General features: G+C 38.4%; 1 protein-coding gene, 1 long non-coding RNA gene and 1 other non-coding gene across 4 annotated transcripts; 2 read left to right on the top strand and 1 right to left on the bottom strand.

The window, feature by feature from the left end:
* Positions 1-4,029: 4,029 nt before the first annotated feature.
* KRT222 (keratin 222) lies at positions 4,030-11,885 on the bottom strand. Of its 2 annotated transcripts, none has more exons than XM_036407763.2 (6): positions 11,753-11,885; positions 8,590-8,718; positions 7,552-7,772; positions 5,106-5,179; positions 4,789-4,924; positions 4,030-4,371 (listed from the first exon to the last, which is right to left on the bottom strand). In XM_036407763.2, the coding sequence occupies exons 1-6, from the start codon at positions 11,846-11,848 to the stop codon at positions 4,143-4,145; spliced, it is 885 nt and encodes a 294-aa protein (XP_036263656.1). In that variant the 5' UTR covers positions 11,849-11,885; the 3' UTR covers positions 4,030-4,142. The 2 variants fall into 2 exon arrangements, with proteins under 2 accessions (XP_036263656.1, XP_045426743.1); XM_045570787.1 differs by having other exon boundaries at positions 4,126-4,371; positions 11,671-11,807.
* Positions 8,095-12,190, top strand: LOC118702138. Its single transcript, XR_004982639.2, has 3 exons — positions 8,095-10,456; positions 10,638-10,732; positions 11,640-12,190. It is a non-coding gene; the product is annotated as an uncharacterized LOC118702138 (long non-coding RNA).
* Positions 12,191-16,904: 4,714 nt separating this feature from the next.
* Positions 16,905-17,008, top strand: LOC118702203. Its single transcript, XR_004982668.1, has one exon. It is a non-coding gene; the product is annotated as a U6 spliceosomal RNA (small nuclear RNA).
* Positions 17,009-18,239: the final 1,231 nt, after the last annotated feature.

Below are 18,239 nucleotides of genomic sequence, written 5' to 3'. Positions count from 1 at the left end.
CCCGCTGGTCTCTGGTCTCTGCCCAACGAGGTCTTGGCTCATTGGGTTCCCATCGACGGCAATGCCGACCCCACGCTTCCAGGTTAAACTCATCTGTCCTTCTGGATCCAGCTCACACGTCTCTTTCTGATGCCCTCCCGCCCCACGGGCAATAATCCTTACTCTCAACTCCTTGGTTCTTTGACATCTTTGTTGTAGTCTGTACCTGATCCAAGGTGTTGGTCATCGTTAATGCATGGTGAGGAAGGTCCAGGCATCTGCATGGGTCATCTTCACGTTGCCAGTGTCTATTAAGTCTTGATGCATTGTTGGATGCTCAATGCATGTGTGTGGAGGTGAGGCCCAAAGTTAGCTTAGGGTGGGAGGGTCTAAGTGTGTGAGGGAAACTGGACAAGGCTTGTAGTGATTTGCACATAAACATTCTTTCAAAATGTTTATTTGTAATACTAGAGGCCTCTAAAAAGTACACACACACACACACACACACACACACACACACACTGAGTGGCCAGATTATTACACGTTCAGAGATCATAATCTGGTCACTCAGTGTATTCAATTTCCCCCCCCCCCCCCCCCCCCCCCCCCCCCGTGTGAAAATTGAGGCTAAGAAATGTTAGTAATTCCTTCCTGGTTACATGATAATTAGTGACAGTGCCAGGCAGGGCAGGGACACTACAATTGTTAGTAATTGGAATTATTCTTCATTTTTGTATTTTGTTATAAAAGCGTACATTTTAATTATGCCCAAATAATGGGAGAATATTAATTTATCTACAAAATGTGAGTACCGTATTTTCCGGTGGATAAGACGACTTTTGAAACGAAAAAAAGTCAACCGAAAAATCGGGGGTTGTCTTATACACCGAGTATATTCCGAAAAACGTCTGGATATTCCGCTAAACGGATTTTCTTTTCTTTTTTTTTTTTAAAAAAAAATATATTTTGATTTTTCACAGAGAGGAAGAGAGAGGGATAGAGAGTTAGAAACATCGATGAGAGAGAATCATCGATCAGCTGCCTCTTGCACACCCCCTCCTGGGGATGCGCCTGCAACCAAGGTACATGCCCTTGACCAGAATCGAACCCGGGACCTTTCTGTCCGCAGGCCAACGCTCTATCCACTAAGCAAAACAGGTCCCGGCGCGCTAAACGAATTTTCCAACTCGATCCCGCACCAATCACTGCAAGGCTGCTGGGACCGCCTCTCTAACTCAGCCAATCCAAGCAGGCTTTTTATGAATGCAAATTATACATGTTCTGTACCCGAAGCTACACTGTGTTCTAGTAAAAATTGAATATAGGCCTAAACCTATGTTTTAACTGTAAAATTAGGGGGTCGTCTTATACGCCGGAAAATACAGTAACATTATACATCTTGTAGGATCGTTGTAAGGATTAGTGATTATGTACAAGCTCGCTGAATGCAGTATGAGGAGCAGTGAGCATTTTGTAAATTCTGGCTGTTATAGGATTATAGGATTATTTTGATTTTTTAACTAGAATATACTATTCATATTTTTTTTTTTTTGTTAAGAAACTACAGCCTGGCCGAGACCCATTTGGCTCAGTGGATAGAGCGTCGGCCTGTGGACTGAAAGGTCCCGGGTTCGATTCCGGTCAAGGGCATGTACCTTGGTTGCGGGCGCATCCCCAGTAGGGGGTGTGCAAGAGGCGGCTGATCGATGAGTCTCTCTCATCGATGTTTCTAACTCTCTATCCCTCTCTCTTCCTCTCTGTGAAAAATCAATAAAATATATTTAAAAAATAAATAAAATAAATAAATGAGCGCCATATTTAAAAAGAAAAAACAAAAAAACAAACAAAAAACCCCCAACTACAGCCTGGTTGGCATGGCTCAGTGGTTGAGCATCAACCTATGAACCAGGAGGTCAGGGTATATTCCCGGGTTGCAGGCTCGATCCCCAGTGTGGGGCATGTAGGGGGTAGCCGATCAATGATTCTCATCATTGATGTTGCCATCTCTCACTCTCTCCCTTTTTGGAGTAAATAACATATATATATATATATATATATATATATATATATATATATATATACACACACTATAAAAGAAATTCTCTCTCTGCCATGGTTACTGTTTTGTCATTTAAAACAAATTCAACACAATGTCTCAAACTCAAACACAATGCAGGTTTAGAGTTCATGTTTCAGTTTTATAATTTTTATTAGAGTGGTATCATTTACTTTGGTAAATTCATATCCCAATTTAAAATGCCCCAAAGCAAATAAAACTGTTATAAATTCAAACACTGTATTTTAAAATATACGCAACACACAATAGCTGCATAGTGGAATTACTATTATAAGCAGTTACATTTATGATGCCCACTATTAAGTTTTTACACTGCATATCACTTACTCTAGATATATTGTATTATGATTACTGTTGCTTAGTACAGTAACTTTAGTACAATAGCTTACATGACTGCATTTTCAAAGCTTTAATGAAGTTAGTAGCTTTTAACTGATATTAAATTAAACCCTTTTACATATAGGATGTATTTTAGGTTAGATGCTTATGCAAGAATAAGCACTTAACATGCTATTTTATCTTTGACAACAAAATTATTCCTTTCACAAAATAGAATAAGCAACGCTTAAAGAAATCTGAAGTAACTGAAATAAAATTTTAGCTATATCCCTGTATTATGTTAAAGATTAATTTTCTTCTGGTTAAAATATACCTTTTTGTTGTTGTTGAAATAAAGGAGAGAAAGAGAGACTTATGCAGAGAGAGGGAGAGACAGAGGTTTCGGTTGAAAAGGCTGTACTAAAATGCTAACATAGCTATAGCCCTTGGATAATTCTTTAGTTGGGAAAAAAGTACAGTTATGGTGAGTGATACTCAACACATTTCCTGTTTAGAAAAAAATTAATAGCCTATAACTTTCTAATGTTTAAAACAGGTACTTTTTAAATTTAAGGTCTTAAAAGAAATATACCTGTATTAAACAAATTAGGTTGCTTAAAAAACTTTGCAACACTACTTACTCATAAATATATTTTTGATCCATATTTATTACACTTTGAACAATTTAAAAACATAAATCCTGCAAATACTCATAGCTTAGATAACAATACTGTTATCTTAATTCACACAAATGATTGCAGGAAATACTAATAAGACTTTATGTAATATTTTACCTAATACACCAAATACTCCCATTAATCACATTTAACTTTACAGATGGAACAACTGGGATGGGGAGAGGTTGGGATAATTGTTCGAGAAATTGTAGTAATCAGCTTTTCATATTTTGTGCAACTGGCCTCGTTTTTGTTGTTGATAGAGGACAAATTGAAAATTCTTCGAATAAAGTAACCCTTCTGGAAATCACATAATGACTACAAAACACTTTGAGATGAAGGTTAATTTTATTTAATCAAATTAGAACTGGGCTATGTTCTATGCTTTGCTCAGAACTGCTCATGGAAAGCAACTGTTACTTTTCTAAGTGGCAAATGATTGTCTCAAAAGGAACATTTTTGGTTAAGAGAATAGAGAGTTCTCTTTAAAAGTTGTATCATTGTTTTCTTTTTCAATTAGAAAAATCTTTGCTCAGAACTGCTCATGGAAAGCAACTGTTACTTTTCTAAGTGGCAAATGATTGTCTCAAAAGGAACATTTTTGGTTAAGAGAATAGAGAGTTCTCTTTAAAAGTTGTATCATTGTTTTCTTTTTCAATTAGAAAAATCTTTGTTGCTATAACCAGTCATAGAAGCATGATGAATTACTCAGAATGATTATTACCATAATACAATCCCATTTAAATAAACCACTCCCTTTTCCTTAGAGTATTCAGGCATTAAGTCAAAGATTTTACTAAGCCACTAGCGCTTACCATCTCTGATAAAATTTCAAGGGATCAAAAACGATTATTTGGAGGATAAATAAAATAGAAATCATACTGAATTTCTGATTTTATTTGTACTTTCTCTTTCCAAAAAATATATCCATAGTTAAATTCAGAGAAATTTTGCCCCTTACCATCCCCCACTCCACACATCAATCATAACATTCATACTTAAACTTCCATCTGGGACAGAAGGCGATCAGCACGGCCTACCTTGGTCCATCCTAATGTCATTTTCAAATCAAGTCAAATACTGTCTTTGGGTTAATGAGCTGCTGACGGAGGTTTGATAGAGGGAATACTGCATGATCTCCTCATGATAAGCCTGACTTCTATATCTGGTAGATTATCCTGTTTAGTCTGTAAACACCCTTCATCCGTGGCTGCTAAATGAAGATCAAAGCGAAGAGAAACAGATTTTTTCCTTAACCGAGGGTTATCTTTAAAGAAGGAACCTTCCCATTCTTTAATAACTTCATCCACTTTCTCTGTCCTGAAATGATAAAAATAAACCTTTCTATATGAAGATGTATAGGAAAAAATATGTAATATATATTCCATATGAAAAAGAAATCAAGAAGCTTGAATGATTTATAATTTACATTTTAAATTTTACAATGTACATCATGATATTGATAATTTATATATTTAAAAAAATCACAAAACTATAATTTCAAGGAATTTTATGGAATGCTCCTGGGTTGCTATATTTAAAAAAAAAATGGTGAATTAAGGATTGAGCATTCCTTTATCTGAATTTTTGTTTCTATATGCTTATTCATGTCAGATTAAGAATCACAGCAAATTAAAATTAGGTTTGGAAACATTCAAAGATTACTGAGATTATTCGATTGAAGTTAATTTCTTTACACGTTTATTTCATTTCTTAAGTCAGAGTTACTTTACTTACTGAATAGTACCATGAGCTTCAGTGCTCTCCTTCACGACATTTCCATTTAATATTGCCTGTTTGGTCACTCTTTCCACTTTTTCATTCTCACACTTTTGTGGGACTTTTGTTGAAAAGGAGATTTCATTTATAATGGCTGTGAAAATTTTATTTATGAAACATTAAATTACAATGTTGAAGTATCAATCACAGTCAACTCACATGTTAAAATTTATGTAACTATTGCTCATTTTTGCTATGTTAGCATTTTAAATTTATAATCCCTACAAAATGGCACTTTGCTTTTCAAGTTAATTTACTTTATATCAGAAACTCACCTGAAGGTAAAACAAAACCAACTCTACTTGTAGGTTTTTTCTCCTTTTTTCCTCCTTGGATACAACCATAATATCTGAAATTGGAAAGAAGTATATTATAAGAGCAACAAAGTATTAGCAGATAATGGAAACAAATGCTCACTGATATGAGAATGGATACATTGTAGAATATTCATCCAACTGAAATACTCTTTAGCTGTGAAAATAAATGAACTCAGGGTACAATGTATCCTTATGGATGAATCTCCCAAGTACAACATTGAGTGAAAAAAAGAGTATGTTTATAAAGGTTAAAATAGTATGCAAAACAATTTCATATTTTGTTTAGGGATACAGACATATTCTTATAATAAGCATCAAATTGGGGAGTCAGGTTAGATTGAGGGAGGAGGATGAGATTGGGGGGATGTGGTTTAGGTGTAGGGGATGAGGAGTGGAGCAGACTTCAACAACATTGTGTATGTCTCACTGAGCTGGGGGAAGATGAGATATAATGGAACTATGGGAGTTCATTACATCTTTCTTGATACTTTCTTATATATATTAAATATGGTATAATAAAATTACAGTACAGAAATATTAAAGACCAGGTTACCAATATTTTGAAGAATTAGGAATTAATTAAAATTCACAACCTTTTATTTTATGTAATAATAAATATATATATCCTATATAATAAAGAGGTAATATGCAAATTGATTGTCACACCCTCACACAAAGATGGCTGCCCCCGTGTGGTCACAAGATGGCCACCACAAGATGGCCAGCAGGGGAGGGCAGTTGGGGGCGATTGGGCTGGCAGGCAGAAGCGGTTAGGGGCAATCAGGCAGGCAGGCAGGCAGGTGAGCAGTTGGGAGCCAGCAGTCCCAGATTGTGAGAGGGATGTCCAACTGCTGGTAGTCGGACATCCCCCAAGGGGTCCCTGATTGGAGAGGGTGCAGACTGGGCTGAGGGAGAGCCCCTTCTTTACCCCCCTAGTACATGAATTTCATGCACCGGCCTCTAATATTTACATAATACTATTTTAAGCCCTTTACAAACGTTAATTTGTTTAATTTTCACAGCAATGCTATGAAGTAGGTAATATTGTTCCCATTTTAGAGATGAGAAAACTGATGCACAGAGAGGTTTAGTAACCTGCCTGGCTTCACTCTGCTAGTAAGTGGTATATTTTGAATTTAACTTACGTTTTTCAAAGATTTAGTGTCAAGACATTATAGGTTAAAGCAGTTTCATCTAGTTTTACAGAAGTCTCAGAATTCTGAAGCAAGCAAGAATAAAGGTTTTTTTTTAAAGAAGAAGTGGTATTTATATACAGTGAAATATTACTCATCCATAAAAATAAAATGAAATCTTGCCACCTGACAAAATGGCAAAAAAGACAAATGCCATATGATTTCTTATATGTGGAATCTAACAAGCAAAACAAATGAACAAGCAGACCAGAAACACATCATGGATTCAGAGAACATTTTGATGGATGCCCATGTGAGAGGGCTGGAGGTACGGGATGAGGAAGTACAAAGTGGTAGTTATAGCATAGTCACGGGATGTACAGTACAGTATAGGAAATATAGTCAATAATATTGTAATTACTGTACATGATGTCAGATTTATTAGGTGATTTTTAAACGTGATATACATGTTAATCACTGGGTTGTATGTCTGAAACGAATATATTGTATGTTGACGGTACTTGGAAATTAAAAACAAACATATTTAATCAGTTAACTGCCACGTATCCAAAACGGAAACCATCCCCACACGACACTAATGCTTATGGCGTACAAAGGGTTAAAAAAAAAAAGGAAAGAATAGTTGTGTTTTGATGGGAACATGCAAAATTGGAGGTTGTGCTGTGCTCAAAGCCATATGACCTTATAAGTGATTGCAGATTACGAAGTTGTGTGAATCAATAAGAATTCCTTTTGGGTACCTTTGTTATCAGGACACCTGGGAGTCTTCTAAATCATATACTCCAAACACCATTGCTTTCCACGGTTGTAATATGTTGGTGTTTGATGTGTGGTGGAGTGGGCCTTTGTGTGTGTGGGGGGAGGTGATAGTAAGAGTTTTCCAAACTTTCTTTGTGGGCGGACCGTATAAGGCAATGACTAATTTCTTAAAGGTTTGCGTGGCAAGGAAAGTGAGAGAGTTTAGAAAGGTCATTTTTGTGTTGCTTGGCAATTCTTTGCATTTTGTTCTGGTCTTCCTGTGCTCCTGTTGTAGCTCAGGTCCCTGACTTTGGTTATTTTGCCTGTGATTTGTGGAGGCTGGGAATACTCATATTCTTTGCAGTGTGTGCTACTCCTATTGAATTGTAGAAACTCAGGGGTACTGCCAGGGAGATGATTTCTTTAGATTTAATTTCTCTGATTACGTCATCAGTGACGTACGTGGCTCTGCATTCCCGACCACATGTCACGAATCGTATGGGACCAGGTACCTGATTTCTTCCTTTTCCAGGAGGCGGCGGTATGTTGCTATTTCTTGTTCTAGCCTCATCTTTGTGTTGAGAAGCATCTCATGCTCCTGCAGCTGCTTCTCGATGCCGTGCCTTACTTCCTGCAGCTCTCTCTCCAGGCCTTCAATCACGGCCTCCAGGTCTTGCAGCTGCGTCTGGTAATGCTGCTCACTGGCCTGCAGGGAGTTTTCGAGGCCCCGTTCCTGTTTTAGATAGATCTTCATCAGTGATCAGTGGAACACAGCGCGTTTCTGAAATCTGATGTGCAATGTCTTCATTCTCGTGTGTTTTTTCTTTTTTAAAAAAGGTTGTAATAATTCTCTAGCACTTAAATGAGAGGTATAGTTTGGCTTAGTAGATAAAGCATCGGCCTGCGGAATGAAGGGTCCCAGGTCCAACTGTAGTCAAGGGCACATGCCTAAGTCGCGGGCACAATCCTCAGTAGAGGGTGTGCAGGAGGCAGCCAATCAATGATTCTCTCTCATCATTGATGTTTCTGTCTCTCTCCCCACCCCTCTTCCTCTCTGAAATCAATAAAAAAATTTTAAAGAAAGAATAAGAATAAGAATTCTGCAGTGCAATGAACTTCTCATTCTTTTTTAAGTGTTAAAATATAGACTATTAAATAACAAAGCCAAAGCAGAATGCATAGAAAAAGCATTTTAGGGAAGTATTTAAATATTTTCTTATTAGACATCTCAAAAGTATGGACTCTCCGCGGTGGTGACTTTGGATAATGACGAGAGCTCTGTTCCTCCACTCCGACAGTTAGAGAGCCACAGGGCAAAAAGCAAGGCTCACTCACTTTGTACTGGGCGAACTAAACCTTGAGGGAAAGAGGGAAGGGGGTAGTTAAACTAGGACCTGGGGTAGAATTTAGTGGCCTTGATTTCTCGTTCACAGTGAGTTTCTCACTGTAAGGTAATGGAGTTCGTCTCTTCCTCCCATCCCCCCGCCACCTCCTTAATCAAGGAGCATCTGGGGACTCCATGGGCCAGTTGCTTTGGAGACCAGGCTTACCACAGCATGGAGAGATTCAATTTCCACTTGCAGGTGGTGCCACTGGCGCCGGGCTTCCTTGAGTTCTGCTTGAGCTGCCCTTAAAGCCTCTTCATCTTTGTCCATCTTTTTGCTCAGATCTTCCTCCAGCTAGAAGAGAGCCAACAACACCAATAACAGGAAAAGAAGGGGCACTCTTGAGAGTGAGGTGTTTGAGAGCAATGATAGAAAAATGGCGTGGGAATCGAATCATTGTTTTCTTTAAGTTGTTGGATTGTACGTGTATGCTTTAGTGCTTCGTTACGAATCATTTAAATGTCTGAGCAAGCCCATTGCACTCTCAGCCTCGGTTTTTTCAGATGTAAACGAACCTCAAAAATCTCTTCCTGCAGTGGCAGTCTATGAAATGCAGGAAAAAAACACACCCATTTAATACAGAGTAACAGTTTACAGGACCTACTTTTGAGGCCTCTGATTCTTAACTTTCCAGAATTTATGGCATTAATAAGGAATAACGATTGAAATTAGCTACTATTTCCCCCATATTTTCTTGTTGATTGCTTTATCAAAGCAGATAAACTGTTATATAACCTAAATTAATCAAGTATTGGACTGGATACATAGATAGGTAATAAATATTGCTGGAAAGTATATTATGAATAATTTAGATCAGTTATCACAGGCATTAAAAACTCTAAAATAGATTTCAGTATTAAGCTCAGCCACCATTGATTTATCTTTTTTAATATGGTCTTTTAGAAGGCATGCTAATTTTGTCTATCTACAGTAGCAGCAAAAAAAATGACTTCCTTAAAAATTGTTTTCTAAATGTCCTCATACAAAATAACAAACGGATTATTGTATAGTTAGCTTTAAATGTTCTTATACTGATGTTGAAAGTCAATGAAAGTCTCTTTTGACTGGATTCTGAACATTTGGCCCCACGAGCAGTAGGAGCAGTGCATGAAATTGGTTGTAATATTTTTAAGCAAAAGTTACTACCTTTTTAAGTTTTTATAAAAATGCATTTCAAAATTAAAAAAATGTAATATGATGGTGCAACAGATTTTATAAAGAAGGAAACACTGCAGAACATGCAAGTGTGTAATGAAGTTTAGGGCAAAGTATCATATACCATTTATATGTTTCTTTTGATTTGTTGTTCTCAGTATTGTTGGCAAAAGCAAGCAGCATCAGAGCAGCTACGAAAGAAAGTGTTGAGCATTTAGGAGCTAGGAGTGCATGAAAACGATGGTATTCGTTGGTCTTTTGGATTTTGGGATGGACAGCGAAGCTTGGATAGTAGCTAGATTCTGAAGATGGCCTGCAATGGACCACCCGTCCCCTAATGGATGTCTTTGTGTGGTGGCCTTCCACATTGCATCTGGGCTGACCTATGCCCGTAGAAGGTAGCAGAAGTGTCAGTTTTAGGCCTAAGCCTTAAGAAGTCCTGACACCTTGCACTTCTATGCTTTTGGAGCAGCATGTAGGAAATCTGCATACTCTGTTGTTGGAGGGATCCTATAGAGAGGCCAGACGGAGATACCCCGAGGCTGCATGGAGAGAGAGAAACATTTGTCTCTGCTGAGCCAGCCTTTCAAAAACCCTGAGGTGCCAGGTCCATGAATGAGCCACCTTGGATGACCCAGCCCAGTTGTGCCCCAAGATGATTGCAGACTCAGCCAATGTCACGCACAGCTGAAGCCACCCCCAATGAACCTAGGCAAGCCACAGAATCGTGAGAGGGAACACAATGCTTTCTTTAAGTTTTGGGGTAGTTTTTGTATAGTAATAAGTAACTGAGTAGCTCCCTATTGTGTAATAATTAAACAGGCTTTCTTGCATTTATTTTAGCTGATTCTGAATTCTTTGAAAACAATCCCCTAAGGTAGATATGTTAAAAAGATTAACCGAAATGTACTGTATGAAGTCTTGCTTTTTGACTGTAGCTTGTAAAGTAAATAACTTGTATTTTTACTAATGCAAAAAAAACCCTGTTTATTAGGTTTATAATTTTCAGAAATTGTCATTAAAATTAATTGCCACCCCCCCCCCTTTCTTTGTAAAAGGTGAACGAACTATTCCAACAGTTAAATATCCCAGTGACTCTGCTTAATCCAGGATACCGATCATTCTTTATGAAGACTGGCAATGTTATCCAGAGGTAAAACTTATATTACTAAAAACGAATAGCTAATGGAGTAAAGTCACATGATTTCCCAGCAATACTTTCCCCCCTTTTTGTGATATTCTTAAGTAAATTTCTTACAGTATGTGGGTGCTCAGAATAGGACTTGAACTCAGATATGGTAGATAAACTAAAAAAAAGAGAAAAAAATTCTTGAATTTCTGAATGATTTCTAAAATACTTGTTTGTACCTTTGTTTAAAGATTTGAGACCCCAATTAATTGCTAAAGGTGTTTGTCACTTTAAAACAAAGTAAGTCTGTAAAACTAGGATTTAACCCTTATTTAACTTGGCTCTCTCTTGTTTTTAAAACTTAAATATAGCATGCCTAAATATTGGAAATATACATTCTCATCTTATATCACAAAAGCAAAAAGCTATAATATAAGTGGAGAATCTATCAATTGGTTGTGGTGGAGTGGGGGGTTGATTGTCCCAATTTATATTAGAATTGTTCTGAATGCCCTGTTCTAATGCCCAGATGATTTCTATTTATAACGATCTGGAATAAAACTGAACTCATTACAAATATCTAGAAATATTTTACTTAGTTTTCCTCAACAAAGTGTGCACGCTAATAAATGTTACTACAAAGCTTGTCATTTTAACGATGTCATTGAAATTATCTCTATAAATAACTCTATATTATCTTTGAAGAATATTTGAAATGCTTCCTTCTTGGAGGATGCCAAGAGAAGTTCGAGTGCACCATTTTATTGTATATCGACCCCATGGTTTATTAATAATCATTACCTCATAATTTACATAAAAAAATGAAATGCATCAATCAACACTTATTTCATGGTCACTTAACAGTATAATCACAGCATTTCCCCCTGTTAGTCCCCGTCACATTGCCGTAAAACCGAAATTCCTTCCCCAGTAGATGCTGCATTGAAAAGGAAATACTGTACCTCAGAGAGGCCGGGACAGGAATTGGCTAGACATGGATTGTCTCCTTATCCTGGAGGGTGTCTGTCTGTATGAAATCATTACCTGGATCCTTGTTGAGAGCACGGTCTCTATCTGATTTCTGGTGAGGAGCTGTTCATAGTTTGCCCTGATCTCATTGAGTAGCTGGGACAGCTCCATTCTTTTCCCATCCTCCACCTTGGCTAACTGAACCTTATCGATAGGATGAGTCGCTGCAGCAGCAGCAGCAGCGCTGCTCTGTCTGCCTCCCAGCCCAGAGCCCAGTGGAGCCTTAAAGACACAGAGCTCCTTTTTTTCACAAGCCATGGAAATTCCCGTGTTCCTATTTAATTATGCAAATATTGGGTAAACCCTTTTCTCCTGTTGTTGGTATAGTAGAAATGTCAGAAAAACAACAACAACAAAAATGAAAACATCCTCAGTATTTCTGAACTGGTTCTCTGTAAAACTGAGTACTTTTTTGGGGAGAGAAAAAAAGGAAAGGTAATGTATCTCATGGGAATGAAATCAGGCATACTAGGAGGACAATTATATTGTAGTTTGTTTTCCCAAGAGATTGCATGGAAATAAATCTGAGTCCAAAACATGATAGCTGAATTTTCTTTTACAGTTTTGCTCACCATTTGAATTCCCTAAAAAAGTGCTGTGGTGGGGCATTGGGATAGGGTGTAAGTCTTGGGGATCCTGACAGTTATTGGAGAAAGCCACCATCAGATTCAGTGGACAGTTGTCATTTGCCATAGGTCTGATGGATTGTATTTCTCTCAGATGCATACGGTGTGGCTCATGTAGGGCTGCTGGCCTGACAGTGGGTTTGATGTGCTGATGTGAATTCCTGAAGGCACATTACAGATGAAACCACAGGAGAGGTAAGTGCTAGCAGAGTACCAGAGCTGAGAGCTAACGCTTGCCCCATTTCAACAAGGTTGAGAAAGGTACCACCAGCTGTTCCCCAACAGAGGATATTCACTGAGGTCCGATTCATTGTGCGGTTGCTCCTTCAATAGTCAACACGGAGTTAATGACAGCTCATGCTCATAAATATAACATTTGTGTAGCTCTTCGAACGTTAAAAAGCACTTTTCCGTCTATCATTGCATCCAATCTTCATCTCCCTGTCATTTTTGTGCCAGTAAAGACTGAGGCAGGAAGGGTTCAAGTGTCTTGCCCAAGGTCACGTGGTGATGTCATGGCATGGTTGGGACTGGGACTTTGATTGGTTGGTTGGGTTCCATATATTGCTTTCCCTGTCTCTGCATTCTCCCTCCCCCTGCCTAAATTTCTTGTTTAAGCTGACCAGCTAGTTGCTAGATGTGACTGAAATGTCTTTGAGACTATATCTGTTGTTATTGTTCTTTGTAGAATGGCTTGGCTGAAATTGTATCTGGAGCATCGTTCAGGAAATAGTCCTCGGCTCTCCCACTCACAGGACCTTTGAATGTGCATGCATCACGCTCTCTCAATTTTTGAATTAACTCACTGCTGGCCAGCCCACTCTGTGCCGTGCATTCCCACAGTCCCCTCCAAACAAAGCTGGTCATTTACAGCCCCTGCTCAGAGGAGGTTCCAGATCATTCCTATACTCTCTTTAACCTGACCCATGCCCCCTTCACAAGGATTGGTCTAGGGATGAACACCTGACTCAAGGACAGCCAGTCCATAGGTCAGAGACCTGTGTTGTCAATGATACAAAAGCTGACTTGGGAGGGCCACTTACGATTATCTAGGCCAAACTGATTCTCTTTCTTGGTAATTGCAAAGTAGAATTTAGAGAATCGGGCACTTGGCAATGGGAGGAGAAGGAAGAAAGTAAAGAATTATACTCTTGTTACTTTATGTAGTTCCTGCTAATCTCTGTCTAAAATACAGAGTGGAACTAGTATCCACAGAGGGCTGACAATCCCGATATTTCTTATGCATTCTAAAACAGTGTTTTCCTATAAAAATAATAATGCAAACCACACATGTGACTTTAAACTTTCTAGCAGCTGTATCAAGAGATAAAAACAGAAATAAGTGACATCAATTTTAATGGGTTTTACTAAACCTGATATATCCAAGATATTATTATTCAACGTATAGTCAATATAAAATATTCATGAGGTATTTTATATTCTCCCCTTTTGATACTATCATTGAAATCCAATGTGCGTTTTTATAGCTCATGCCAATTTGGACAAGCCACATTTAAAGTGTTCAATAGCCACGTGGCTAGTGGCTACCGTGTTGAATGGTGCAGCTCTAATGCTTTATCTGTCCTATATATAAAGTTATGATCAATTTTTATCCTAAAAAGCATATCAGACAGAACTGATGGCAACGCAAGTTTATATGAAATGGATTTTCCTTCCAGGCAATTGTAACTCTGAGTCTTTTGTCTTTGCATTGATATATCAACCAGTGTAGCTGATCTTTTAATTTTGGGGATTATCCTGTAGAGCCTGGGTATTCTTTTTTTTATTTTTTATTAAGTAATTTATCAGCTTAAAATACTGCGAGTTTCTTTTTAAGCCACTCATGCATTGTAATAGGCTTATAGTTGCATAATTGTACTTCACAATATTATTTTAAGCGATAGGCCTCTACTTTACTGGTTTGCCCCCTTTTTGTTATATTGTTGATTTTACTACTCATAGGAGCATGCCTCTACATGGTACAGTTTCATGGGTCAGTTAGGCATATAATTAGACACAGAGATTTGTGTTGGAACGTGTTGTCAGCATTTCTCAGCATGTTCAAGGTGCATGAGCAATGGTTACATGCATTTCCATATGTCCCATGCATGACATTTTATACAGAGTGATTAAGCAGAGTTGACGGTAGTACATATGCAGGCATGTTCTGGACAGATACCAAATTCATTCTTTGTGGCTGTAACTCAAGTAAGAAGTATGGCTATTTCCCTGATCAAGGACTTTGCCTTGGGTTCAATTTTCTCTGGCATCTTCCCTATTGTTTCCCCTTCCTACCTTGTTCTTTGCAGCCCAACATACACAAAGAATGCTTCATGCTTAAAAATGAATGTTACTAGAGGGTGAGGCCAATTTAGGATCAAATGTATACAGTTTCGCTGTATTACAAATCAGATTATGCCCTGGACAGTGAGCTAAGTGGTTAGAACATCAGCCGAAGTACCCAAGAGTTGTGGGTTTGATTTTCAGTGTCTTTCTCACGTTGATGCTTCTCTCTGGTCAAGGTCATGAACCTAGGTTGCAGGTTCAATCCCTGGCCCTGATCAGGATGCGTGTGAAAGACAACCTATCCATGTGTCTCTCTTATATAGATGTTTCTCTCTCTCGGTCTCTCCCCCTCCCTTCTACTCTCGCTAAGAATCAATGGATGTTCTCTGGTGAGAATTAACAACAACAACAAGCCATCCCATTGCCCACACTGGCGAGATGAATGAGCCTCTTCCAGAAGCGCACTCTCCATATCCCATGCCCCTTTCTGCCTTCCTCCTGAGCTTCTGCCACCAGGGAAGAGCTCCCGGGCTTCCTCTGGGCGGGACTCAGCTCCCTGCAGCTGCTATGGTGCATCTGGGTCTGTCTCCCCATCCTCCTCTCCCTTTCCTGCTTTCAGCTTCTCCGCCAGTCTCCAAGTGTCTGAGCACCTTCCAGCCATATAGCTTTTTTTTAAAAAATATTTTTAAAAAAATATTTTATTGATTTTTACAGAGAGAAAGGGAGAGGGATAGAGAGTTAGAAACATTGATGAGATGAGAGAAAAACATCATCAGCTGCCTCCCACATACTCACATCTGGGGATGTGCCTGCAACCAAGGTACATGCCCTTGACTGAATAGAACCTAGGACCCTTGAGTCCGCAGGCAAATGCTCTATCCACTGAGCCAAACCAGTTAGGGCCAGCTGTATAGCTTTGAGACACTATGTGCGTAGCTCATAGCACACTTACACTTGCATATCCACCTGGACTCCTTTCTAATGGAGTCCTAGAAGCGGCACATTTAGGTTTTTCACAGACACATTTTACAGAAGAACTTTTAGCTGTACAATTTTTTTTTTTTAAATTTTATTTCCTCTCAGGCTTGGAAGAGGCGGTAATCCAACTTTGGCAGCTAAATGGTTGGCATTTAAAATACATAGATTAACAAAAGTTTGATTTCCCCACAATCTTTAAGTGAGGTTCAAAATGCTGGGTAATTGTTTTCTCTTTAACTAGACTGTGAACGTCTCAAGGGCCCAGAGCGCATGTCTTATGTTTCTTTGAAACCTGCTCCAACTCCCACTAATTTACTGGGTTTCTCCACTAATCCCTTAGCCTTAACGCTTATTTAATGCCTTTGAACAAACAAATGAATATCAGAGGAGGCTATCTTTTACTAACTTTGTATCTTATCTTGAAAATGGATGATGACAGACTTCTCTTAAAAATATGTTTTGAATTCTGGAAATGTTCGTTGCAAAGCCTGGGTTTGTTTTGACTTTCTCATTATATAACTCGGAGAGGAGTTGCTCTCTTAGGGATTACTGGTGAGTATTAGGTCAGCATGCTAATCTGTCTGTTGGGGAGTGGAGCTGTGTTCATATTAGAGACACTAATTCAGCATACTGGCAATTATTCAGTTTAATACAATTTAATTACATAGATCAGCAATGTTCAACCCTTTTCATCTCATTGCACACATAAAGTAATTACTAAAATTCTGTGGCACACCAAAATTTTTTTTTTTTTCCTGATCTGACAGAAAAATAGGTATAATTTTGATTCATTCACACTGGACAGCGATTTTGTTGACTGTTGTCATTTATTTATTTATTTGACAATCTAAGGAAAAGAACTCAGTTCCCTTGACTGAATGGTCAGGTATTGCATGCTTTAAAAATTCTTGCAGCACACAGGTTAAAAGTCATTGGCATAGATCATAACATTTGTACATGAATATAATACTTCCATTAAAGTGAATCGTTTTGAGCATTTGGAGAAAGCTGGAGTGTGTAGTTTTTACCTTCAAAAACCAATATCATGCCCGGCTGGAGTGGCTCAGTGGATTGAGCATTGTCCCATGGATCAAGAGGTCCCAGGTTTGATTCCTGGTCAGGGCACATGCCCAAGTTGCAAGCTTGATCCCGTGTTGGGCATGCAGGAGGCAGCCAACTGCTGTGTCTCTCTCGTCCATGTTTCTATCTCTCTCTCCCTCTCCCTTCCTCACTGAAATCAATAAAAATACATAAAAAAAAAACCCCAAACCAATATTGTGCTTGCTTTGGCAGCACATATACTAATATTAGAATAAAGTTGAGAAGGTTAGCAGGGCCCTTGCACAATAACATGCAAATTTGTGAAGCATCCCATAAAAAAAAAAAAAAAAAATCACCTCTGAACCCTCCCTAAGCAGCCACAAGACTAGCTATTCATGTCTTAAAAGAGACGTGCGTTGAAGTCAGTATTTTTTGAGAATTAAGAAAACATTTTATATTCTCTTGGATAAATTCTCACTAACTAATTGTTAGTCTTAAAGACTGAGTAAAACAAAACCCAGCCCCCTTTCAACTATAGGACAGCTTTGAGGATTTGTTTGGCAGTCCTAGCAGGAGAAGTGCAGCTATCGAATACTATTACCCACTTGACTGAAGACTGGTCCACTCCTCTATCGAGGAAGATCGCCAGCATGCAGCTTCGGGAGGGATGCTCATGGAATGGTGATCCGCTGGTTCAACCCTGGCCATCAATGGGGTGACCAATATCGCAGCCAGCTCACCCTCACATCCTATATGATAACTTTGATAGTTGAGCTACATCACTTTTTTCCTTTTAACCAAAACTTCAAATGATTAGCAACCAATATGTTTTGAGCCCTATATGAAAAATTATCTGGTATTAAGATAAAAGCATGCCCTAACCGGTTTGGCTCAGTGGATAGAGCGTCGGCTTGTAGACTGAAGGGTCCCAGGTTCAATTCCAGTCAAGGGCACGTACCCAATAGGAAGTGTGCGGGAGGCAGCTGATTGATGTTTCTCTCTCATTGATGTTTCTAATGCTCTATCCCTCTCTCTTCCTCTTTGTAAAAAGTCAGTAAAATACATATATTTTTAAAAAGATAAAAGCATGCTTGATTCATTTTCTGACTTAGTGCTGAACACAGTTGCTGATTTCTTGAAGACTGTAGTCTGCAATGCAATGCTCATTCTGTGGTACAAAGTGTTCTGAAAATTTTGAACATTTTTTATTTCCTTTTAATTTTTTTGGCCTCCTCAATTTGATTTTTGCTTCTCTTTGGCTTCTTATACCACAGGTCCATTCAGTAAACATTTTTTAAAAGTTTAATACATTTAAAGTTGTCTTTTGGCTTAAATTATAAACAATTACATTTGGAAATTAATACATTTTCTGAAATTTAGTTCAGTCTCTATAAAAAACAAAACTGTTGTAGGGTAAGCATAGTTGCCCTTCCCTGATTCCACAGTCTGTCATACCTTTTACAAGGTATTTTCACACTATTGCTTTCAGAAAAATTCATCTACTAATCCTTTGAGCTTCCACTCCTTCTTAACCACTTTTTTTCAAATGTCTCATCTCATCAGTGGCTCAG

This window comes from Pipistrellus kuhlii, unplaced genomic scaffold (genome assembly GCF_014108245.1).
Source record: "Pipistrellus kuhlii isolate mPipKuh1 unplaced genomic scaffold, mPipKuh1.p scaffold_m20_p_37, whole genome shotgun sequence".
NCBI lineage: Eukaryota > Metazoa > Chordata > Mammalia > Chiroptera > Vespertilionidae > Pipistrellus > Pipistrellus kuhlii.
Note: the sequence above shows the minus strand (reverse complement) of the source record. Positions and strands in the feature narration are given on the sequence as shown.

Excerpts from the sequence above, each read along its gene's own strand:
- KRT222 (XM_036407763.2), bottom strand. The coding sequence starts at position 11,848 with ATGGAGCTGTCCCAGCTACTCAATGAGATCAGGGCAAACTATGAACAG. Across the intron at positions 7,773-8,589 it reads TTGAATCTCTCCATGCTGTG|GAACGGGGCCTCGAAAACTC; the intron begins GTAAGCCTGGTC and ends TATCTAAAACAG. Across the intron at positions 4,372-4,788 it reads GAAGCTCATGGTACTATTCA|GACAGAGAAAGTGGATGAAG; the intron begins GTAAGTAAAGTA and ends TTATCATTTCAG.